The sequence below is a fragment of the Falco peregrinus genome, chromosome 4 (assembly GCF_023634155.1).
Source record: "Falco peregrinus isolate bFalPer1 chromosome 4, bFalPer1.pri, whole genome shotgun sequence".
NCBI lineage: Eukaryota > Metazoa > Chordata > Aves > Falconiformes > Falconidae > Falco > Falco peregrinus.
The window spans coordinates 30191715-30217753 of record NC_073724.1 but is presented as its reverse complement, the minus strand read 5'-3'; the positions used below and the strand labels follow the sequence as shown (position 1 = coordinate 30217753).

Here is a 26039-nt window from a genome sequence, read left to right as displayed (position 1 = left end):
TAGTTCAACAAGGAAAAGTGTAAAGCCCTGCACCTGGGGAGGAACAACTCCAAGCACCAATATATGCTGGGGGTACCCAGCTGGAAAGCAGCTTGGCAGAAAAGGACCTGGGCTGACCTGGTGGTTACTAAGGTGAATGTGAGCCAGCAATGAGCCCTTGCCACAAAAGGTGGCTAATAGTACCCTGGGCTGCATCAGGCAAAGTATTGCCAGCAGGTCGAGGGAGGTGATCCTTCTCCTCTCCTCAGCACTCCTGAGGCCACCCCTGGAATGCTGGCTCCAGCTCTGGGCTCCCCAGTACAACAAAGACATGGACATACTAGACAGCGTCCAGCAAAGGACCATGAAGGGCTGAAGGGCTGGGAGCATCTCCCCTACGGAGAAAGGCTGAGGGAGCTGGGAGTGTTCAAGCTGGACAGGAGAAAACTCAAGGATGAATCTCACCAATGTATATAAATACCTGAAAGGAGGATGCACAGAGGACAAAGCCAGGTTCTTTTCAGAGATGCTCAGTGGCAGGATCAGAGACAATGGCCACAAACTGAAACACAGGAGGTTCCCGCTGAACATCAGGAGACCCTTTTCCACTGTGAAGGTGACTGAGCTCTGGCACAGGTTGCCCAGGGAGGTTGTAAAGACTCCCTTCTTGGAGATACTCAAAAGCAATCAGGACATGGTCCTGGGCAACTGGCTCTAGGTGGCCCTATTTGACTATGGGGATTAGACAAGACGACTTCCAGAGGTTCCTTCCAATCTCAACTATCCTGCGATTCTGTGAAAATGAGGTATAAGTGACGTATGGAAAAATCAACTCAGCCATGCCTTTCAGAACAAACATGGCATTGAAATCAATTGCACCCACATTTTTAAAACCATAGAACAAAAGAGAAAGAATCTGAAAAAACCTACTTATTTTATTGGAAGTGTCTGATCTTCAGTCAATCCCCAAAGTCAAGTTTTCCTTCAGATCTTAAAAAGTCATGTTGCCTTACTAAAACAATCAGGTACAAACTTTTAAAAACTATTTTTGTAAAGGCCCACATTTTCAGACATAAAAGCCACATAAATCAAAGCACTCAAAGTCCATCATTTATTACTATAAGTTACCGCGCAATACAGAAAGTTCTTTCCTCAGTGTTTCCAGGATTCAGCAACTCAGCAATTGAGACATACACTTTGTGCCATAACAGTATAAAGGAATTAGGTAACAGATTATTATAGTATTGAGAGGACACTGCCAGCTTGAAAGTACATAATCAGGCGCATGCAATCACCTATTACTGCAAAAAACACACAAGGCCTAGAAGTGTTCAAGGCCAGGCTGGATGGGGCTTTGAACAACCTGGTCTAGTGGAAGGTGTCCCTGCCCGTGGCAGGGGGCATGGAACTAGGTGATCTTTAAAGTCCCTTGTAACCCAAACCATTCCATGATTACTGTACGAGTTACAAGGAGGAAATGCATCTTTAACTATAGCAATTTCTTTTGTTGATCTACAGCAGAACTAGACAGAGAAATTTTTAAAAATAGATATGGCTCTGAAAAAAAAATTGCTAGACGGATTTTTAGTAGATAGAATTTTAAATTATCTTTGATTTTAATAAAACCAACAGTTAGGTTCCAATAAGATAGCCATCTTTTTTAAAAAATACATACCCTTTGATAAAAGAATCTATACATTTTCCCAAAATTTTGAAATATCTCAAGTAAGCGCTACAAGACCTTAGATCAGTGTGGACACTACAGGCATTGCTAAAAGGCTTCATGGAGCCCCAGGGCAGATTTACTGGGAGGAGGCGATAACAGTGGGGTGAAGGAGATGGAAGGGGGCTAGTAGGCAGCAAAAGAGGCTATAGCTTCCTACTAGTGCTACTTGCTACAGCACACATTCCCAGACTAGCGGCAAGAATGTTAGTCACACAATCTTAGCCAATTTTCTTCCACAGCATTGCTGAATATATGCTTAAGGAGACTTACAAGACATTAATACCTGGCTACAAGCTACTCACAAATTATCCTCCCTAAAGCATGGCCTGAATGTCTTTCATTCTATAGAGTACTGTGACTCCAGAGTCACATACGCACTTACCTGAATAAATACAGGATGCTTTTAATTTTCAGTGCAGTTGTTTTCAATCTTGCCAGCTACTTCTTCAGAACTCAAAAGGAAAGAACTCGCCAAAACAACACTACCAGGATGTTGGCACACTTTTGCAAGGCTCATGTACTCTCAAAAGCTGGGTGCGTATGACAGTCAGATTCTTCCCATTGCTCTGAAGCCCCTCCCAAAAAATCACTAGACTTCACATTTTGTATTAAAGCTTAATATTTGAGAAGTATTCTTGCCAGACAGCATGAAAATTTCAGAAAATATTAAGTAGAATATTATTTTTTCATTAAAAATATTGAAGTTGGCAACTAACAAATAGAACTGGAACGGATTAAATCATAGGTCATTAAATATAGAATGCAAATCTTCCTGAAATTTAACTGAAATTTTTAAAATACCATTTCAGAGATAAAGAAAAAAAAAATACCTGGCAATAACTGAGGACCTCCGTAAGAGTCTTCTGCTGATCTCCAGCATAGGAAGCTTCAGATAAAATACTCCCCTTTTACATTAAAATAATAATAATTAAAAAAAAGTGTAAGCTAATAATATATAAACAATCTTAGGATACCACATTAAACCAATAAATCCCCACTTCAAACCTCATGTGTCATTTAAGTCTGCCCCAAAACATGCACCCCAAAAGCAGCTTTTCAAAGTCAGTGAAACAAAAGAAAATTAACTTACACATTCATAGTCCGGTTCATACTCATAAATGACACTGTCTTCATATTCTCCTTCCCCGGTTCTCATCTGGAAGATAACATAAAGAACTTTTAATATTTTGAATAATGAAAGAATTAAATATATAAACTACAGGGAGAACCTGCTAGGAATCCAACCTGGGCACTTTCACTTGTATTTGCATTCCCTCCCCTGGTTAGAAAAGGGCCCAAGAAATTGAGACGTAACATAGTCATCTCATTCATATGACCTAATCATGGGCACATAAATACTCACCTTGCTTTTGTTATTAAGAGAACCTTATTCTGGTTTAACATGAACCTCTTGCAAATTTATATAATAATATGCATTTTTATTTGGTTGTTCCAGAACTTTCTCATCAAACTATAAATGTACTATATAGCCAAGGTTATGTAATTACGAGACTCCATGTAGATTTTTACACTAATTTAAATAAATTAATTTAGAAAAAAAAAGTGTATTTACTTCAATGGGTATAACTGTACGCAGAATCTGTAAAAACGTCCAAAAGACGTAATTTCCTTACAGCTTGAAAACTGCTTTTAGACAGGAATCAACAGTGCCACCACCTGGACAATTCTGGCATTTTCCTTTTACTGGATTGGCACAGTTCCTGTCCACCAGACATCACAGATTACGCGAGTCTGCTGCTGTTTACGGGGGGGGGTTGGTGGTTTTTTGGGGGGGTTTAGGCATTGTTGGGTTTTGAGGGTTTTTTGGTTGTTGTTTGTGTGTTTCTTTACATTAAGTCACATTGAATTAGGTCTTATTTTGAAAAAGGAAGGTTTGGGGTGTGGGACTGTTTGTTTTGTGGTGTTTTGTTTTGTTACAACAGGCAGAATTAAACAGAGTGGAACTGCTTTTATAGCATTAAAGACATCCCGACTGTTGGAATTTCAGAATTAAATACAGTGACATGAACTGTGTTTCAGGCTGCCTCAAGTTAAAATGTGTAGTCTATGGATACAAGTGTTTGTGGAGGCAAATCCTTATTCAAGGATTAAGTCTTATTATCCTAAATTGCACAGAGATTTTTACTGATGTCCTGGTTTTGGCTGAGATAGAGTTAATTTTCTTCTCAGTAGCTGGTGCACTGCTGTGTTTTGGATTTTGTGTGAGAATAATGTTGATAAAATACTGATGTTATTTAGTTGTTGCTGAGTAATGTTTATACTAAGTCAAGTTATATAAGCCAGTTTCTCAGGCCCTGCCAGCCAGAGGGCTGGAGGGGCACAAGAAATTGGGAGGGGACACAGCTGGGACAGCTGACCTGAACTAGCCAGAGGGATATTCCATATCACAGAACGTCATGCTCAGTATATAAAGCTGGGGGAAGGAGGGGGAAACATTCGGAATGATGGCATTTCTCTTCCCAAGTAAGGGTTACATGCGATGGAGCCCGGCTTTCCTGGAGATGGCTGAGTAACTGCCTGCCCATGGGAAGCAGTGAATGAATCCTTTGTTCTCCTTTTGCTTGCATGCACAGGTTTTGCTTTACCTGTTAAACTGTCCTTATCTCAACCCACGATCTCACTTTTATCCCTCCAATTCTCTTCCCCATCCCACCACCGAGAGTAAGTGAGCAGCTGTGTGGGGCTTAGTTACTAGCCCGAGTTAAACCGCAACTGAAAAAGTAAGAGCACCTATACATGGGAAATTTGTGTAAGTTGCTCTCTCTGCTATAAAGCAGTTGTTATACACACGTACAGTATCCAGCACAATGAGGTTTTACACTTGCTAGAGGCTTCCATGCACTACATGGACACCCTACTCACACTTCTTCACCGGGATTATCATCAAATGAGCATACAGAAGTGAAGGAAAAAGGACATCCCCGGTAACATTGAAACTGGCCTCAAAACAAAGGGCTACCATTTGGCAAAACATACCACATTCTGTCCCACTTCAGCAGGGGCAAGTCGTTTTCTTTTATTATGCGAAAAAACAACATCCATTTCTTCAGGGCTGTGAGTATTTCCTGTCTGCATACTTGTAGAATGGCTCATTTGTGATGCTACTCCTCCAGCTAGCACTGATAAGCTTTCACTTCCTGGAAAAGTGGACAGAAAGGAAAGCACCAGCAGGTTTCCCATTGCATTAAATATTTCACTTCAAAAACCATATAAAGTCACACTTTTACTTTCAAACTGCTTGGTTATTTGTGATTTGTTTATTAGCTTATTATTAGACGCTTAATCCAAACTAGTCACGTCTGAAATTATATATTTAATTTAATATTCTTCCTTCCAAACTCTCTCCAGCCTTTATGGTCATTTGCCTTGCTTTTCACTGTTGATTCTCTGCTCTCATTTCCATGTCCAATTGTACAAAGTCACAGAATTCAAAAGCCCAACAAAACCACTTAACCGAAATTCAGGCAATACACCAACAATGTAAAACAGTTCCCATTTGTTTAGTCCTCAGCTGTCCTTTCCCTACACTGAGGGGGTCCCCTCCAGTTTTGCCACTGGAGCACTGTGCAACATAAAATATCTGCTCCAGGTATCTCCTCTGCTGAGCCAGTGTAGGTCAGGGACTGCCAAACACGAACTATATACAAGTGGTACACAAAACGCCTCCACCTCTTCACGTGTGGGCCTGGCACACAGTTAAAAACCACAGGTCCTCACTGCTCTGTCCTAATCCTTTTGAAGCCCATGCAATTGCCAGACCTACATTTTTGAATAAGAGAAGATGTTAAAAGACAAATAAAGCTTAAGAAGATAAACAAGACGTTGGAAGGTTTCCAAGAAATACAGAGAAAAACTTAGCTGGCTTACAAAGGCAACACCAAGTCTCCACTGTACTATCTACCGTGAAGGAGCTTGGGCCAAGCTGAAAAGGTATGATGGGGAAGTTTTGTGGATACTTATAAGAATTATTTACTTTTTTAAAAAAGAGAGGGGAAAACAAAAGGAGTAAATATCTATAGTGAAAAAACAAGAAAGAATTTGAAAAACAGAGGAAGTTAGTTAAATCCGTATAAACAGTTAAGAAAACGTGGCCTTAGGAGAAGCAACACAGACCAGAGGTATGTCAAGCTGGGGCACAACAAGATAAACTCAAGGGAAACCAAATGGTTAATAAGACTCAACAGCAAATTACTGGAACTATGTGTGAACTATGTAATTAGCATACTTAAAGATCCACCCTGGAGCAAAGAAAACCTCCTACTAACAAAGCCCCCTCCCCACAGATCTTGCAAGGTAAAAAAATCCCAACAATGTACCTTTAAATGGAAAGGAGACTTGTAAACACCAATGAGAATTAAGTGTGACTAAACGTAATCGTAAGCAATTGTTCCAAGTGTATAGTAAGCTCTGCTGTGTGTTAGTAGGTGTGCTAGCTTTGCGGATGACCACTTAGCACCCATCTTTGCACAGACATGCAATAAACCAGTATCTCGAGGCAGTGTGTGGAGCGGCTCTTGCACACCAGGTGAAGAACCCAGATTTGGGATGATGCCTACAAGTAAATTCCACCCAAGTAAAAAGGGATGCATGAGAGAAGTGGCAAGGGTACTTCTTACTACTTTTTAAACAGAACTGTGGAACTCGTCTCATGGCCCACCTGGAAAGTAGAACTAACAGCTCAGAAGTAAAAGAAGGGGAAAATACAATGGGTCAAGGCCAAGCTAAGAGAAATACTGAAAAGCAAAGACAACCACTTTCCTTTTATGCACTAAAAAAGGAAGGGGCAGGGGCAGGGCAGAAAAGCAGTAATATATTCAGTACCATAAGCTAGAAAATGTTTTTCTTTGTGTAAGAGCCCAGACAAATGTTGTAGCAGAGCTGACAGATACTACCTAGCCAAGATCTGTGGTAGATTTAGATTAGCCTACTTAACGTAATTTTGAAATCACAATCAATAACTGGGTAATAAAAATACATATGCAATTACTTAATATTTGCTCTCTTAGGTGAAGATTAAAAACTACCTACTGTCCCACCCAGCTCCAGTTTGCTTCCTTTACCAGACCACCTCATCCCTCTGTCCCCACCACGTCTCCTAGCACTAAGCACCCCCAGAACCGAGAGCCTGGGAGACTCAGCATTCCGTGGGACCAACACCAACACAGGCAAGAGGACACGTTTAAAACAGAAGGGGTGCAGGGCAGCGGGACTAATGCACTAGTACATGTAGTCCCACAAACTTCAGACACTTTCTGCAGCCAAACCAGAATGTCACTTCACCTGGAGAAACATTAGGTCCCTGGGTTAATTACTTTTTAAACATCTTACGCTTACGTTAAACTAATTGTCTTTCTGATTAGCTTCCCAAATTTAGATTTAGACACAAATACAATGACCTAAGAAAAAGGGCCTGTAAAAGTGATATTGAGATTGTGGGCATAAATGGTTAAGTAAAAACATAACAGAAGTGTTCTGTAGCAGATGGGAGAAAAAGACCTAGATCCGTATGTTAGTGATGTTGAGCTTGCTCCACCAGCTACATATCTGTAGGCAAGAAGACAGGAGACAACAGCAGAAGAAACTAGTTTGGACAGACAGAACAAGATGTGAAGAAAAGGCACTGCTCTACAAGATACTAGCCTAAGATGGTGATTGAATAAAAACAGAATTTCCGTTCAAAGAATTAAGCTCAACAGTTATATTCAAGATAAACTTACATCATGTTTTGGTCATACATCTCACTATACTCAATTTTAACAAGACAATAGCTAATTCTAACAATGTACAACAATAGAATATATAAGTCCCAAGATGACAAAGTTGTATTTTACCTTTTAAAACACAATCATACTCAGTCATCATGATCCCTTTGTTGATAATGAAATAATTACTCATGTCCTGCAACCAAGGTCAGCAGCTATGACAGTTTCTTGGGCACGATTTTTTTTTTTAAAAAAAAAAAAAACAAACAGAGACAATCCCCAAAGTAAACTGTCTTCCTCCCTGAAATATGTTTTTAGATTTAAATGAACAAAAAATTACACTATACTATACTGTCAAATAGAAGACAAAAAAGATTCATGGTTCTCAGAAGCACCTAACAACACTAGGAAACAGAGATGTATCTTGACGCTGCTCAAGAGAAATACTGATGACATTCTCTATAAAGTCAACTGGCCAAATAAAAAAACCAAACCAAACCAGTAAGCGCCATCACTTAGTTACAGTTAATTTCCTTGCTAACTTGGTAATACTGCTACTGGACTTAGTAAATGCTCGTAAGAGCTAGGATTAATTTTTGTTTGAGCCAATAAAGAATCGAGTAAGATTCCTGAGAGACTTCCATGGTGCACGTTACAATAAACACAATGAATTAAAGACAATCACCAATGGCTACTTACAGCTAATAATTTATCACCTAAACAACCATCTATCTTACTATCACTGCACATCAGCATCCCCAGTGCTCCAATAAATAACACTGGACAGTTTATCCAAAAAACTCATCTTTTGTGTTAGGTTCTTCCATGGAATTTGTTTTCCAAATTGCTTGCAAACTCATTCCTAGGTATACTTACTTTGTAAGTAAACTGTCTTCTAAATCATAATATTTCAGGAGGGTCACTATTAATAGAGACCTCTAAAGTAATAATTAAAAAGGTCCCTCTTTTACAATGCAATGTTAAAGATATGGGTAATACACAAAGCATTCAAGACAGCAGCACTGAACATAGAGCATTAAAACTACCCATTAACTATTAGATCACAATAAAAATGAACATTAATTACCATGGGCAAGTTCAGTCACATGGTTGACAACACCATTTACTTCAGAGTTTTGTTCCATGGACACACAGCTTTGTGTGGACAGTCCATCTTCTCCATGCTCAATCATCACTGCTTCAACATCAGCCTCAGCGTTCACAGATACATAGTCTATAAGCATACACAGAAACAGGTGCGTATCAGATGACAACTGTATTGCCTGTATCACATTTAGCATTATCTGAATGGTACCACAGGCTAATTTAAAACCAGTTGCATTTTAGCATCTAAATGCAAAGTCACTTTTAAACACATGCATTGAGGTTTTAACATGCACTAAGAAGGGAACCAGCTTTCTATTGCTTAGTTGGCAAGATTCCTGGAACTATTTGGTACCCAACTCTTCCTACAGTGTCCAGCTTCAACAGGAACAGTTATAAGCCAATAACAAGGACTTCTGAGAACTCCATTATTTATATTCAAGCATATGACAAGACATACTAAATTTATTTTGAAATTTAAATAGAAAATGCTTAATACACCTGAAACAAATCAGTCTACAAATCCTGAATACGTATTTGGTATTCAGATCAAACCAAACCTTGGCTCCCAACAAGATACTGTACAGAAACACTCAATGGCAAATCTCCAGTATAAATTTTTTTTCCAATTAAACATACTGCATCAAGTGTCCTGGTTTCAGAATAACAGTATTATAGCTATTATTGCTAGATCTGATGTTGGGGGAGGGGAGCAGAATTCATTATTGATGAAACAAATTAATGGAAGGAACCATACCATTAAGCACTAAGTTAGGAAATAAAATTTAAATTCAGCCAGCACACATGTATAATAACACACTAACTATATGAACACATGCCGTATTTTCCACAGGATCTCTACCCTGTTCAGTGCACAGGATGGACTGAGCTTTGGGAATGAATCAGGGCTGTACAAACGTTACAGTGGTCTGGTTCTTCACACTTATGCAAACAATTCACTCCAAATCCTGCTCTCTTGCCTCTGTTCAGATTTCTCAAGGGACCAAAAGGTGAGAAAGAAGCTGAATTCAATAGGTTATAAAGTCCTCCCTCTGGTCAGTACTTCCACCTAATTCAGAAGAAACAATACAGCAGAGTCTGGATTTGGCTGTCAGCAGATTAGGAAAGCCTTCACAAAACTGAGGGTCTGTTCAGAAACACTCATCAATTGCCACGCAGTTAACAGCTATGTTTATAGCAGTAAACGAAGCCAAGAAGCTAGCTGGGGCATAGTTGCCCTGCAAAAAGTTTAGCTTAGTGGACACAAACTGGGATTAGCTGCTTATGGTAGAAGTCGGAGAACAGTTCTTGGCCAGTTTTAATTAGCTGTAGAGAAATGAACAACAGGACTACTCATAAACTTAATTCAGGCACAACTTTTATCAAAACACATCAGTGATGTTCGCTAACAAGTTCACTGCAGGCTAACGAGTTATTTGCATGTGTTGAATTATTTAACTGCCTCACAGGCACCTTTTTTTTTTTTTTTTTGACAATTATTCATTATTCTACCTACTTTGGGAGAGAGTTAACCGAGTCAGGAAAAGTGCATCTGCAACAAAGCAGGTGGGAGGAGAATCCTCTCTGCCAATTTCCCCAAACAGTATGCCAGGCTACTGCATGGCGTGACAAATGCCCTACTTACAGGTGGGCCTCCGCTGCCCTGCAATCACCTTTCTATCCCTAACTAGAGGAAGTTGTACATTACCTGCACAACCCTACAATGCACAGAATTCACCTGTAGATCCATAGTCTTTGCCACAAATCTCATGCCTCACTTTGGCCTACGGGAAATAAGGCTGGCAAATCAAGCCTACCTGACCAGCAAGTATGTCACTCAAATCTACAGCAGATAGAAAAAGAGGTGTATAGAAGGGGGGAAATTATGTGGAACCAGCAATGTAGCAAAGAGAAACCAGCTCCATCTGGATTAGGGGAAGGCCAGTATGATCAGAGATCAGGAGAGTTTCTATGGCTAGTTGATACTGAAAGCAAAGCTCAGTCTTTCATAACCTCTACCACCCTCCCTTAAGTAAGTTCCAAAATATGAGTTTCAGTGCAGTGGACTCTGGGCAGAAAGTGTTTCCAAAGTCTGTAGCTAAAGCAGCTCACAACTGGAGGATACAAATAAACTAACAGGCAAATACACAAAGGGAAAACACCTCACTTCCAAAAAACATCTAATTAAACACACTTCTACAGTGATGTAGAGGCAATGCAACAACAAGCACTAGTCCCTAAAAACTTTTAACCTGAGAAGGTGCCCAGGATCCTCCTCACCCCCAGGGCTTTTAACTTCCATCACCCATTACTGAACATGGCTGCTCTCATACACGGAAGGGGAATTATTCCCTCTCAGAATGGCACGCTTACCTGACAATAATCTAAATTAGAAAACATTACCAAATTAATTTCCTTCTCAGACTCAATGCATGCTCTGGGTTATTCAGTATAGACTATGAATTATTTTCAGTAAGGCAGGAGGATATGCTCTAATTTAAAGTAGAGGTTCACAGAAAAAATGCATTGTACAGAAATACGGTCGTAGACAGAGCAGTAATATGAAATGGCCAAATTAGAAAGCCAGGATTGGAGGCGCTCTTTTTAACTGAAAAGCTGTTTATGTTCTCTGTTTAGAATTCTTTCACCAGGAGCTCTTCTTTGCTTCTGCTCAAAATCACCAGGTAGGCAGGTATTTGTAGAAACTTAAAAGGCACTTACTAAGCCCAGCTTTCACAATGATTTACATGCTAAAACGTCCAACTGCATGTCTAACCCTGCATCAGAAGCTACATTACTGTATTGTTACAGCTTTTTAAGCAGAAAAGTAAAACCACAGCAGGGGGAAGACAAGGGACAAGACACATGAACAGACCACCAAAATAATTTGAAGATGGTAAGATGCTGATACTAAACATCAAGAAATACTAAAACCAAGCAAGCAAAAAAAAACCCCACAAAAACAAAAACCCCAAACCAAACAAACTTTTTCGAAGCCAGAGTTAAAAAGACAAACATAAAAGCCAAAAAACCTCTGTAACAACTAACTACAAGTTACATACCAAGGCAAATCAAGCAAAGCAAAGCCACCCAAACAAAATAAAAGATACATAATGGAAGATGTACCTTCTAAGGTAAGACCTGGGTCTAAACAAAGTCACAAAAGGAGAGCTAGCTAGCATTAACTCGGACCACAACTAGATCCTGCTCTATTTATGGCTTGACACTTATGCTAACACACACAGAAGAAGGAACTAACGCAAGGGAGAGCACAGAGAGACCAGCCTTTCAGAAGTGGTATCATTCGACTCTTGCTTCAAGTAATCATTTGCCTATTAACTCAGTCTCACTGCAGACGTAACAGTTTTAAGCACATTTCTGCATACTATGATAATGAAAGCTATAAGCACAGGAATACAATCAGATCTGATGCATCAGTTAAAGTCTGAAGACAAGCTGACATTATTTTTCTTTCCCCAAGTAGGTTGCTAATTGAATACACCACATGTACAGAATACTGACTTGCACAGAATCAGACACTACCTGGTGCTCTCACTTACTGTGGAAACAAATGTAGGTAACCATGAGGTTTGGGATGGTAAAGGCAGGCAGATGAGAGCACTGAAAGCACCAAGTAGCACAAATCCTATCCCAAGCTCTACTACAGAATTCCTGGGGTCTGCTAGCAAAATCACTAAACACTGGATTTCTGTGAAAAGTTTGTTCTTCATTTTTTAGGAGTTCAGTTAGACACACTATGTATTTCTGCAAATATGATCTCAATACTCCCATGTGCAACAGACAGCCATGGAAGCTATGTGTAAAATGAAGTAGATTTTATAAAGATGCTTAAATACTGCACTCAGAAAGAACGGGTACCATCCACCAAAAGTTGCATCTTTGAATTTAACATACTTCTGATAATTTTGTCCTTAATCTAGACAGGTTGTCACATAGAGATACCAGAACACTCTACCAGAGATAAAATGCTTGTCAACAGTCTCTGAACACTGAAACAATAGTTAATTGAGAAGACTGTAGTCAGAATCTGCATGACTTAAATTTGCAACAGATTAAGACAATGGGATCATATATTGAGCAAATGGAAACCAATTACTATGGTGAGAAGCAGAATAAGAATAAGAATAAAGCCACCAGATTTCCTGTGGCTTTAGCTCTCATATTTGGATTACTGGGACGCTAACAACATCAAAATTCAAGGTAAAACAAGTCTCATAAAGAGGCCCCTTATGTTTAATAAGATTTAAGCTCATATTACACCTTTTGACTGAGGAATATCATTAATGGCACATCTCTTCTATCGCCAAGGAATTCAGAACAGTCTTAGTGTTTGTTAAATTCCTGAGTTATAGACAAAGACAACCAGGAGACCAAAAAATTGAGGGCAAAGGAGAAGGAACAGACACCCAACACGCTACCCTGTACATTTTCTTAATCAGGAGTATATTAGGATTGTTATGCTCCCACCCTCCTACATCTCAATCCTACCCCTTTACTTCGTGCTGACACTTGTATAACTGCACAGTAAACTGGCTGAAACCTAACCACACCAAAACCGAAAGTACTTTTAGCCAGAAAAGCTCCTTGAACCATGAAGTCACACAAGGAAATCAGGCATCTGAGCAAGAGACAACTGGAACCTCTGGAGCGGGTAGAGGTCTGTGACAGCAATGACAAGCTCAATGAGCTTAAACAGATGTGAGACTGTATAAACAATACCTACCCCTTTGAAGGCCAAGGTGAAACAGGTAACTGACAGGAGTGACTGTTTCGATCCCTAAGTAAATGAAGCTCATATACCTCTAAGACACAGAAGCTGCACTATGCATTGCCTTCGAACGGAAAGGTCGCTGGGTGAGGCATGGCACTTCAGGCGCATTACTCAGCTCTGCCCGTACCCAGGTTCTGCATCTGAGTAACAGCAGCACCCGAGGACCTGCCGGGAGCGAGGCCGCCGTTCCACAGCAAAGTCTCCCCAACATCCCCCGCTACGCTCACTCACCCTTTGAAAACTAAGGAAAGCGAAAGCTTTCCCCCACCGCACGCAGCGCAGCTGCCGCTGCCACCCTCTGGCCCTGCGCCGTGAGGTAATCGAGCCGTGGCAAGGCCGCGTTACCAGCTCCGAGCAGCCACTTCCCTCAGAGCCCCGCTTCCAGCCCGGCCGAGCCCCTGCCCTTGGCTCGGCTGCGCAAGGAGCGACGCTGCCGGGGCGCCCCGACAATGCGCGTCCCCAGGCAGCGCCGCGGACAACCCGGGAGCCCGCCGGAGCACGTACGCCCCGCCGGGAGTGCCCGGTGGGGAGAGCAGCGCCCCTGCCCGCCCACGGGCCCTGCGCCGCGCGCGGAAATCGTTACCGCTGCCAGCCCCGCCGCCCGCCCGCCAGCCTCGAGCCCCCTCCGCCACTGACGCGGCTGCGACGGGCAGCAGCGACAGCCAATGGCGACGGCCGGCCGCGCCGAAACCGGCGAATAGCGGCGGGCGCGGTGAGCACGGGCTGGCCGGCTCGGCAGAGCGCTGGGGCTGCTGCGGGCGAGGGGGGGCGCGTTCTCCGCGCTCCGGCGGCTCCCCGCGTCCCGCCTGCCCTCCCTCGGGGGGCGGCGTGGCGGGCGCGGCCGGCAGCCTTACCCTCGGCGGACATGGCGGGCTGCGGCGGCAGGGCGCGGGGGTCCTTCGCGGGCGGGCAGGGCGGCGGAGCGGGCCGGGGCTCCGGCATAGGCAGGTGTGGCCGGAATGCGGCGTTGGAAACGGAAGCGGCTTCTCCGGCGTGAGCAGCAAACTGTTTCGCGGCAGTGCGGCTGCGCGCGGGGCGCGCCTGGCGAACGGGAGCCGGGGGGGCGGAGGCGGTGCCGCCCCCTCCCCGAGGCGCCGGGACGCCGCAGCGGCCGCGGCCGCCGGGGTGCCGTGCCGGGCGCCGGCTCTCGCATCGCAGGCGGCGCCTCGGCTGTCGCCGCGCGCCCTGGGTGCCGCGGTTTGGTGCCTGCCGCGCTCCCTGCTAGCCGAGGCCTGGCAGAGGGCGGCGAGCTCGGCTTCGTGCAGGCGGCTTCGTCCCCAGGAGGAGGGACGGCTGCCCAGCTGCCACCCGAGCCTCTGGGACGGCAAAGCCGGGGGTACCTTCAGGCCCGGGCTCTGCGGTTCGCAGACTGCAGCCTCCTGTGCGCGCCACCCGTGGGCCCGGGTTTGGTGTGCAATGATGGCTGCTTACCTTGCACACCGTGGGGAGCCAAGGTTTGGCCTTGGCTCTTCACAAACCCCTCGAAATGGGAGAAACACAGCTACAGAAGGGTAGTAACAGCTGCAGAAGGTTGTCCTCACAGAACTGTACAAAATCAGGTGTCAGGGCCCCAGTTCATACAGAAACGCTATGGGCCTTCTGGAGGGACAAAATAATAGAAATTTCAGCCTTATTTAGTGGTGGGTTGACCTTGGCTGGATGCCAGGTGCCCACCAAGCGACTCTCACTCCTCAGCAGTACGGAGGGGAGAACATAAGATGGGGGAAAACCCCGACAACTTCTTGGGTTAATATAAAGGCAGTTTAATGAAGCAACACAAAACATTGCATGTGTGGAAGTGTTGGAAAACAAAAGATGTTATACTTCCCATCAGCAAGCAGTGTTCAGCCACTTGAGTGTTAGTGCGTAGCGCTTGCTCCAGAAGGCAAATGTCGTAAATAACAAAAGCCTCCCCCACACACACACCCCTTTCTCTTAGCTTTTATATCTGAGTGGGTACCATGTGGTATGGAATATACCATTGCTCACTTTGGGTCAGCTGTCCGTAGCTGTGTCCCTCCAAGCCCTTGCCCACCCCCAGCCTGCTGGTGAGGGGGGAAGGTTGGAGAGACAGCCCTGGTGCTGTGCAAGCACTTCCCAGCAGTAGTCAAAACCCTGGTGGGTTATCAGCACCTTCCTAGCTACCAATGCAAGCACAGCACTATGAGGGCTGCTACAGGGCTCAGCTAGACCCAATACACCTACCTATACTAATAATGTTGTGCTTTTTGCCCTACCTCTACCTTCTTTGTCTCTGTGTGCCAACTCCCTTTTTTTTAATTTGGGGTTGGGGATAGGTGGGTCAGCAGGGCCAGTTTGCCCTGCCCAGATATCCTCTGGGTGTGCTCACATTCCCCTCTGGAAGCACAGGGACCTCTGTGGGGCAAGTATGTTTGGGGAGGGATTGGAAGAAGATCTAGGATAGTGATGGGACCTGATCTGCTCATGGTCTGGGGCAGCAAATTGCTGTATGACAGCCTGCCAGGACCAAAGTGCTGTTCAGCAGCACCACGGAGATACTAAAGCAAGGCAACAGAAGGGCAATCCTTGCAGGTCCAGCCAAGAGCCCTACCAGGAGGTAAAAGAGATGTCTGGGAAGTGCTGTGCAAGGAGACAGGTTCCTATCCGGTTGTATCTTTTATCGCAAAACCTAATATTCCCCCGATAAAAGCCAGTCTGCACACACACAAAGGAGAAAGGAGAGACAATGGCAAGGGGAGTCAAATTCATACCTTGTCCCAGGTAGTGCCAGGCCCTCCCAGAGGTAATCAGCCCATCAGAGGCTCATTTCCACGTGTTTAACGAGGGCAGCGGCACAAAGGCTGAAGGGAACCTAAATTAAGGACTCAAAGGAGCAGACACCCTGTCCAGGCCCCTCCCAGTGCTGCTCCAGCAGTCTCATGCCCAGCTTCCTGTCCTGGTGTGAGACCCATCAAATGAGCCAACACTAGAGCACCTTTTGGACTGAGGGGAGGTTGTTCGTACGCCTGGGGGTATGGGGCATATTATGGGGGAGGAGCAGTTCAGGATTGCACAGGATTTACATTAGAGATGTTTAAGGGAAGGAACTGAAAGCAGAGAAACGGGTGGATTAAGGTGAATTGGAGAGGAATAAGTGTATTAACTTTCTAGCTATTTACTGGGATTAGAGTTCTGTGAATGTGTGTGTGTATGGCGGTCTGAGTGCAGCAATGGTCAGATCACGGTGTCGGAGGACCCAAGTGCCTGTGGTCAGCATGCAAGCACTAGTGAAGGCCAAGCTGGACTCTCCAGCCAGTAGGTGAAGTGGCTTGGGAGCCATTGGTGTGTCTAAAGGTGAGGCCATAGGGCAGTTGGCTACTGGGGACCAGGGGCGGCCTGGCCAGTTGCTAGAGAGACCATAGGGTCTGGCAGGTCTCAAGGGGTGAGGGGGGGGGGTGTGTCTAAGGGCAAGACCAAAGGGTGGTGGTTACTTGGGGATCAGGGTGCCGGGGCCAACACTGGGTCTATGAATAGCTCTGTGTCTCTGAGGATGCAACGGGGGGGGTGGGGGGTGGGTGGGGAGGGGGGGGCGGGGATGTTGCCTACTGGGGACTAGGGGAGTGCCAGGGGAGTCCCAGCCAGGTCTGGAAATCTGGGATGGTGGGAGGCTGCGATGGTCTGTACCAGCAGTCACTGTGGCCTCAGGGACTGCTATGTGCCAGCAACTGGGCAGGCTGGGATCCAGGGCCAGCTACTGGACAGACTGAGTCAATGCTGCCTTTATCACTTTCTGATCTTTAGCAAGTTTTAAAAGCCTTTTCTCTCTCTGACATAGATAGCAAGGTGGAAGACCAGCATCCACAAGCCCCATCTAGAACTGAATCTGTGCAGTACATCTAGTTTCTTGCACAAGTTTCTTCACCAAAAGACATCAGAATTTTCTGATGCTTTCCAGTTAAAGCAGTGGCCTGAAATAACATGGAGTAAAACGAAGAATTTCACTTTCCCATAAAGCTTGAGAAGATGGGAGAATGCCTGAGTAATAGGGAGCCCAGCCAACAATGCTGTATTCAAAATTAGCTTTTATCTTCCCTTTATTTTTTTCTGCAGAAACAGAGGAACTTTTTTATGATAGGGCAATGTTTTGTATGGATGTAAGGAAGCAGTCCCTGAAAAGAATTATTTGGGTACAGGTAGGTCCTGGGAGGCCACAGAAGTTGAATGGGGTACTCGGACACAGACTAAGAAGTGAAGCACCAGAACAAGGAATAGGGGGTACTGCTGAGAGTGGAAAGGAAACACTCGGGGCAAGGATAAAGATATGTTGGATTTGAAAGGAAACAGATATTTCCATAGTCTTGTGGGGCAGTGGTATTTGGAGGATCTAGGGGAAGAAAGATATTTAAAGTAGTGCTAAGAGGAGTACAGGAAGGGAAGCTAATTTAAAAGGAATGATCTGATACAGTAGAGGCCAACTCTGTTCTGAGTTACAGTGTGCTGTTTTAGAAAGTTTTGTCTTGACGATATAAAGTGGTAGGCATTCCTCTATATGTCTACAGATGCCGTTTCAGTGGCTTACTAATCATCTAGAAGGCAGGATGGATTTGAAAAGAAAACTGAAGGGAGATAGGCAGGAGGTTATTATAGGGAAAAGAGCCAGCTAATAATGCATTTGAATGCAGAATCATATTTTCAAAAGGAGTGAGAAACCCTGCTTTACATGTGATTTCTTTTTCTTTGATAAGTTTCCATAGGAAATTCCCTGAAATTAATTTGTTGGCCATCTTTCCCCATACTCATGGTTGTTGGATCCATCCAATAAAATAAAAATGTCACTTTACCTACTTTATCTGTTTCTGTAATATCTTCATTTCAGGTTTGAAACTTGGTATTTTGTAGAGTTGGACATTTCAAATGACAAGTGAAGTTGTGGATTAACTCCAGTTATATACCAGTCTTCATAAATACCAAAATTTGTTTTGTGCATTGAGTTAAAAGTAACAGAAATTACAGCCTAAATTTACATTGTCAGGACTTGTTTGATGGTTCAGCTGGCTTGGCAAAATGAAATGCACAGAAATGGATCACAGTATTAGGATAATATGGTTTGGCATCAGTACTTAGAGGTTATGGTCTATAAATCTTTCACTTTACTTTGGGTCAGCTCTTTATTTAAATTATCCACCAAACCCAAGAACACAGCGGAAGTGTGAAGACCGATCTGGAGGATTCATTTTTGAGGCTTTATGATTGTTAAATGGTCATAAACCCATTTGTTTTCATTACCCATAATGAAGAAACTATGTAAGGGGTGTCTGCTGCTGAGCAAACCTTTAATGAATACCAAAAGGAGTTGCTTTTTAAAATGAGAGCATTAAGGATGAACACTAAATACTAGTAATAATATAATAGTCCTGTGCCAGCTTTTTGAATGTATATATAAACTTGACTGCTTAGGAATGGAATGTCACGTTCCTACAGATTTTGAATGACCTTTACTCATAAAAATGTTTTTATCTTACGATTTATTTTTTCAGTTTTGGAGGCTCGCAGTAGAACTAAGCCACCTGACCTAGATTCAGTGTGAGCCGTTAACAGACTGACCAAGCCACAAGTTCAGTCACGTTACTTCATTTTCTCAGTCTCACTGAAAACCACAGTGTGAATTTCCACAGGAAACTCATGGGGTCATTGCTTATTATGTAGATACAAGTTTTTTCAGTGATATAAAAAGAAAGCAACCTAATGTTAAATCAAAACTATGGCAAAACCATTATTAGAGGGCAAGGCTTCTCTTATTTGTTCAGGTGCCATCAGCAAAAAGGCTTATTTTCGTGCCTCATTAGTACCTCACGGCTAGGTGTGGAGAATGTTGCTGTAATACGGATGAACACTCTGAATTAACCTGTGAGTGATCAAGAAATGGCATTTCCTTGGACTTTATTATTATTATTTTGGGGCTGAGGGAACGTTCCTTGCCTCTCTTCTCACCCCAGCTGAAGATGCCAGTGAACTAAAAAGGGAGATGTAGGGGCAGTTGTTTCCTCACAGGAATAGCTTATGGCTTGCAGCCTTTTTGTGAAATGGCAATAGTAAGAAGTATTTGTGTCAGAGCTTGATTATCTTCTGTTAAAAAAATAATAATAAAATTGACATCTACCTATTTAGAGTGAAAGTACATTAAAACTGCTGCTCTTGTCCATGATGCTGTCACTGCCACTGCTGTTTTGCACAGCTTTTTAATTTACCTTCTAAGAAAACACTAAACTTTACTGAGAGTGCTAGCATCTCTTATAGGATAAATTTCTGTAAACATTCAGTGGTTTTCTGATTTTCCAACTCTGTGAAAGTTTAAATGGCAATGCAAGCGAATCTAGTGGGAAAGCCTGTACTTAGCTGCTGATCGGTTGTCTTGGCCTTGAGCCTATGTTGGAGAATACAGGTTCCTTACAAATACATTTCTTCAGTTTTTTCTTTAGGGACTGAAGGTGATACGATTTCCATTCATGAATTTTCCATTCGTACTAAAGTAATTAAAGACAGACATCTTCAGTCAGCAGAGTTGGGTAACTTGCAGTCAGGAAATGGGGAGAACCCATTGAAGGTTTCTTACAACCAATAATGTTGGGCTCTAGAGAAGTTTCAGGAGGATGCTAATGTGACAGAAGTTAAAAATAAGAATGGGATGAGTAATTAAAAACCTGTCAGCCTGACTTTAATTCCAAGAAACTATTAGAACAGTTAATACACGCTTCTGTCACCAAGTAGAGAATTAAAGGAGGGAAATATAATCAATGCAACCAAAAACAGGTTTATGGAAAACCAAGTCTGTCAAGTAAGTGCCCATAGAAGCATGGGTAGGAGTCAGTACTAGGATTGCAGCCAGAACTTGGGGCTGCCCTCTTCCCAGGAAAGATGCTTGCCCCAGGGCCTGGCAAGCTCCTGCATCCAAACAAAGGTGCGAAAACACCTTTCCTTCTCTTGCTCCTTGGTTGTCCAGTTTGGAGAGGTGCTGTCACCTTCTCAGGTACCCCCACCCTCACTATCAATGCTCCCTGAATGCCCCTACGCTTTGTGCATATGCCCAAGGATGAAGCCTGGATTTTACAAAGATGTACAAAAGTCCCTGACTACACATATGTTGTGAATAGTTACACTGATATCACTTTGTATATATAAAAAAATCGCTGCATATATTTTATGTAGTCTAATGCTTAATCTTCTCTTCCACTGACCATGAAAAAATACAGAGGTGTACAGTGGGCAAATTAAAACCAGTTTATGCCTGCCTCTACGGGCTAAGCTTTTCCTGCAGATCTTTCTTACGTGTATTACTGGATTGGGAAAGGCACCCTATACAGTAGGAAATGTTCTACATAATCATTGACTGCTTGTCACGCTGCATACAAAATGTTATGCAAACCAATTCCCGCTTGGAGACTACTCCAAGTAGAAGACCACACCCATCAGGGCAATCATCGCATCTTTGCAAGGCATGACAGCAGATAGCCCAGCAGTGTTCCCCAAAGCCGATCAGACCCTGTGCATTTCACCATTTTTTTTTCTTCATACATATTTTTACAATACAAAATGCAGTGCTGCAAAGCTACTGACAAAATGACAGCTGAAACCAAATTTTCATGATGCACATCTTCCCCTCCCCTTTTCCTACAGGTATGCAATTTTCAGAGACAAGTGCAGGGGCTATCATTCAAACACTTACCTTCCATGTCCTGACTTATCAACCTCCTGATAACCAAACTTTTCCTTAAAATAAAGTAGCATTGGCAATTCTAAGTTTGCTTTCATGATTTGTGGCCTGTCTTTTGCCCATAGCTTGCTTTATCTGATAAGATGCAATCACTGGATTCTCTGTGCCTTGGGTCTGAAGAGTTGCAGTTTGCTTTGTTTTCCAGATGAAGATGAAGTATCTTTCATCTGTTTTTCATCCTAGCTTCCTTTCTCTTACCTCTTCCTTACCAGTAAAAGACACGGGGCAAATTCAGCATTCTTCATATTCGGGCAAAATTATACTTGTGGGCAAAATTCCACTTAAGGTCAATGACAGTTTGGATACAGATTTCCCCTTACTCATTTTATAAAAAAAATTGAGTTGAACAGAAAACAAATGGTTTGCAATATGTAACACACCACGACTTACCTTTGGAAATAGCATACTTGTAGTCTGTAGATTAGACTTCACATCTCATTACAAGAAAGTAAAGAGAAGGTGTGATTTAATTGCAGTCACGTTTATTTGCAGTTTCTATACACACTTTCTAGGTAATCAAACTTTTCCGACACATTTTTTGAGAGGGGTTCACAATGAAACTGTCACCGTTTTTACTAAAAATAAATACAAGACTTAAAGTGTTGCACAGCTCTAAAATATACAAAGGCTTGGATTTAATGTAAACTTTGAAAACATTTTACAAAAGAAACCATCTTTGCAACAATTTAAAAAGTTCGTATTTACAAATATTACAAAAATACAAAATGGATGCAAGTCCATAAACCATTGTCTTTTCTTCCAGCATGAACTGGTGCTAGTACCAAAATAGTTACACTGTAACCTTCTTAATTTTTTTTTTAATTCTTTAAGTCATAACCTACAGTATTTCTCTATCTGCCACCATTGCAGCAAATGCACTCAAATCACTGACCTTTGGCAAAAGCAAACATATGCTTTATTTGCTACAACTATTCCACATCCTCTATGCTGCCACAACAAAACAAACAGGAAAAAAAAAAAGGCAAAAAAAAAAAAAAGAAATGGAGGAAAATGTTATTTTTCAGAACACACAGCTGTATAACTTCAGAAATCATTCCCATAACATCAGTGCAAACAATGGAACAGTAGGTTGCAATGACGGTTCAGCAGTTACCTGATGCATGTACCATACGCTGTCTCAAGAGGTGAGTGATGTTCCCTTCGCTCTACAGCTTGTCCTCTGGTGCCTGAATGGCACACCTCTGACACTACAGGGGTCCCCGCCATCCGTCTTCCTCTGACTCCCATGTTTGTTATGAACTTTTTTCTTCACAGTGGATTTAAAATCTCTCTTTATTTGGATTTCAATCTGCTAAATATAAACTAGGAAATTAAACAAACGAAGTAAGACTATATTTTAATGGGTTGTTCTGTGGCCGTTTTGTACGTGAAGTATTGCCTCACCATTCTGGTAAAAAAATAAATAAATTAGTGTATATATATTTACTTATGGTCTTTATGAAATTACTGATTGCCAATAAAAATTGATATCATCAAAGTCAGTTCAGCTGTATTCTCCTTACAGTTGTGAATGACTATTTAACTCAGAACTATTGAACATGTAAGTGTTCCTGGTAAAATTTTTAAGGAAAATAACTGAAGATGACAAACTAAGAATTTTCTGCCCAATATCTAATCTTCCTTTACTTACGTTCTCCAGAAAGTATTTTGTTACATGCTAAACGTTTCCTCTTAAAACATTCTCATTCATTCACTTCACTTGTGTTCAGACTTATTTTCTTAACTAAGCTACTAATGTGATTAGCTTTTTGTTTCCAAACCCCTTCTCTCATTACCTTTGTGAAAACTATTTTAGACTTTCAGATTATTTAGACTTCCCGATTTTGCAGTCCTTCAGCTGATGGACCATCCCTCTTCCCAACGCACGTACCACATGCACAGTGACTCTACCTTGCACACCGAACACAACTAGGCTACACGGGAGGACGGTAGGAAACCCTGATTAATGTATTTCTTGTGGTAAGTGCTAGATGAAATCAGACGTGACCCTACGGGGAGTAACATTCGGGATTTATTAAAACTATTCTGACTTGCTTAGACTCTTTAAAATCATAACAGTTTTAGGTAGAACCTTCCTCTTTAAGACATTCTCTGCCCACTTTTAAAAACTCTCAGCTTTATGCACTACATGATTAAAAGCAAAAAAGAAAAAAAAAAGGTAAAAACCGATTTCACACATCCTGCTTCCTATCATTTACTTATGCTTAAAGCCAGCTTTTAGTTGATTCCTTTAGTACCAAAGTACTCTCTTTCTGCCATCCTACTCAACCTGTCCTACTGCACACCACATTCCTCCTCGCACTATTTCCTCTGCACTAACCTCTCCTCTATTCCAAACCACATCTTACAGCAATCAACACCAACTGCATCAATTTCAGACAAAGAGGGCCTTGTTCTCTGAGTAGCATGGATGGGGCTACATCAATGGAAGCCGTGGCGGCCCAAAGGAGAATCAGGCCTGTTGGTTTTAATTTTTTAAAAATTAAAAGTATAAAGCGACTCACAGGTTAAGTTTTAAAAGTACACGTTCTTGCAGTTTTAAGATGAGAAAATTCAAGTAACTTCAAGTAATTCAGCTTTTATTTCCCTGCCTTCATTTTTATCAAAGCAGCTGCTTTGATTTGTCTCCTTTCCCACCCCACCCCAGTCCCCCACCCTGTTCTGCGTTTCTGGTAAACCCAGACAAGATCCCAACTGTACGTGGCTGGCACAATGAACCAGAGCTTTCCCCTTCCCAGCTCAGCAATGAATATAAATAATGCATACACATACCTATTTCCCAGCTACGTTTTCACAGTGTCATTTTTGTAAATATTTAGGTAGCATGAATCTCATCAGCACAAAGAGAAAGCTTCACTGAAAACTCATTGCAGATATTTACTGATAAATCGAAAGCGCTTCTTGCATGCTTATAATTTATTTGTTTCCTTTACGAACCAGAAACTAATCGTGTTTAAAGATTATAGTTACCAGGTTATGACCGTGTTATGTATCCCAATAGTCTAATAGGAATATGAAAGTTAAGTACTATTTCTTCTCATATCTATCCTCTCTGAAGTGATCCCTGCAAGAATAAAGGCCCAGGGGAGGCTGTGGGATGGGACCCTTTGGGGCTTTGCATCAGGCACGACTTTACTCTGTCAGAAGCATGTTTGCCTTCCCCACCGATCCTCACGGTCACCCTCCCAGCTGTGCTTTTCAGTTAGCTTCTTTGGAGCTGCCTTGGAAAGACAAATGGTTACTTTAATCCCATCACAGTCAGCCTTTCTGTTTCCTCAGCTAAGGTGGAGAATTCCTCCTTTCCACTGCTCAGTGTCATCCTTCAGGCTTGTCGCACTGACAGTGGTTATTGGTGGCCATGTGAACTTTTTATGTTTGATATGAAAATGGTATTCACAGAATACAGTTATTACATTTGACTTCTTTTGTCTTCTATAAACAAAGTTGTTATGCAGTAAATTGCTTGCCACGTCCACTTTTTGATAATCCTATTTACAAATTTTTATCAAAAATATGGTATTTACATATGTTTTTTTAATTTCTTCTAAATTTTGTTTCAGCTCATTTTAGTGTAGAAAAATACCAATCCTCAAGAGCATTTTTTTTTTCTTCCTAGGGAAGCACTACAGTGAGGAATTTGTTTCTAGATGGGCAGCTTCTAGAAAAAAAACCCACAACCCAAAGTCACTTTTAACTCTATGGAATGTGTATAGCCTTGAAATCTATAGTGACAACGGAAATGAGAGTGGGATAAACCAAATGAAGCCAAAAGAAAACAGAACAGACATAGCTTATCCTCCTCCTTTTAGAAAATGTAACATAATAAATAGCTACAGCTGTAGTCCTGTTTCCCCAGCTTACAAACACAAACACATTGAAGCATCGATATTGCCCTGCAATTTTTTTCTTTTTTTTTTCTTTTTTTTTTTCTTTTTTTTTTTTTTTTTTGACTGCTACAGCATTGGCCTCTTATATTCACATCCTTACAGAGCCCAAGTGGTGTCGGCAGCCTGGCCCTAGCACCCGTGCAACCTACGTTGAGCTCTGAGAAGACCGATCATCGTGGGGGCTGCCGTCCGAGTTCTCCGTCTCTCCTTCGGAGATGGCCTGCATTGGCGTGTTGTACAGCCTGCAGCGCACGCTGTACCGGCTGCTGCTGGCTGCCGGTGGCGCCCGGGAGCGCCCCACTCTCGAAGACGCCGACATGGGAAAGCTCTTGGAGGAGAATCCTTCTACGTTGACCCTGGGGGAACAGGGGGAGAGCGAGGACAATGCATCGGGGCTCGGCGCTGGGGGAGACTCCTCCAAGCTTTGGGGGGCATCTGCCATCAGCTCTCCGGGAGACTTAGGCAAGATAGGACTTTTCAGAATTTCTGTGGCGGACATCCTGTAGCTAGAATCAGACCGGCTGCCCTTTTTAAGGAGCAGTAGTTTAAACTCCTCATTGGATGTGTTGGACTTTTTGGCATTCCTGTATATGAGCCCAGGGGACCTCTGACTGCTGATGGGAGTGCCCACACTGCTGGCTGGTGGCACATTGCTGACGGGCAGTGTGCTGCTGGTGGGGGGCTGGCTGCTAGTCCCAGATGAAGCTCTCAATCTGTTTCTTACAGAAAGGTCTCCAGAATCCTTTCTCCCAAGAACTTTCCTTTTTGATCTGTAAAAACACAAAGGCACACTCTTTCATACATGAACTTTGTAGGATAACACTTAATGCTGGCCTGGAGTTCTACAGATTGACTATGCTTTGATATTAGCTAGAGTTCTCATAATCCCTGTCAGATATTGGAGGCTAGCAGTGACTAATGGCACTTTAAGCCGCGATAGCTCTTGTGCAACGAATGAGGCACTGAGCCACGGGGTCCCTCTCAACATCATCTAGCTCTTCCAAAACAATGTCTGCTCAACCAGCTCTTTATGAAGATGACAACGCATACAGAGTCTTAGGTAATAATAATAATA

At 42.6% G+C, this 26039-nt stretch overlaps 2 protein-coding genes across 7 annotated transcripts in view; both read right to left on the bottom strand.

Moving 5' to 3' along the window:
- BEND2 (BEN domain containing 2) overlaps positions 1 to 14585 on the bottom strand; it is a 33695-nt gene extending 19110 nt beyond the window's left edge. The window contains exons 1-5 of one of the 3 annotated variants that reach the window (XM_055802092.1): positions 14179 to 14585; positions 8516 to 8662; positions 4703 to 4863; positions 2796 to 2861; positions 2536 to 2610 (exon numbers count right to left, since the gene is read on the bottom strand). In XM_055802092.1, the coding sequence (XP_055658067.1) occupies positions 2536 to 2610; positions 2796 to 2861; positions 4703 to 4863; positions 8516 to 8662; positions 14179 to 14266 (537 nt within the window). In that variant the 5' untranslated portion in view covers positions 14267 to 14585. Of the gene's footprint in view, positions 1 to 2535; positions 2611 to 2795; positions 2862 to 4702; positions 4864 to 8515; positions 8663 to 13276; positions 13886 to 14178 lie in introns of those variants that run through there. The other 2 variants (XM_013294829.3, XM_055802094.1) reach the window with 2 other exon arrangements.
- A 6936-nt stretch (positions 14586 to 21521) lies between these two features.
- Positions 21522 to 26039, bottom strand: part of NHS (NHS actin remodeling regulator) — a 261283-nt gene continuing 256765 nt past the window's right edge. For all 4 annotated transcript variants that reach the window (XM_055802280.1, XM_055802282.1, XM_055802281.1 and 1 more), the window contains one exon: positions 21522 to 25734. In XM_055802280.1, coding sequence (XP_055658255.1) covers positions 25110 to 25734 — 625 coding nt within the window. In that variant the 3' untranslated portion in view covers positions 21522 to 25109. The remainder of the gene's footprint in view (positions 25735 to 26039) is intronic.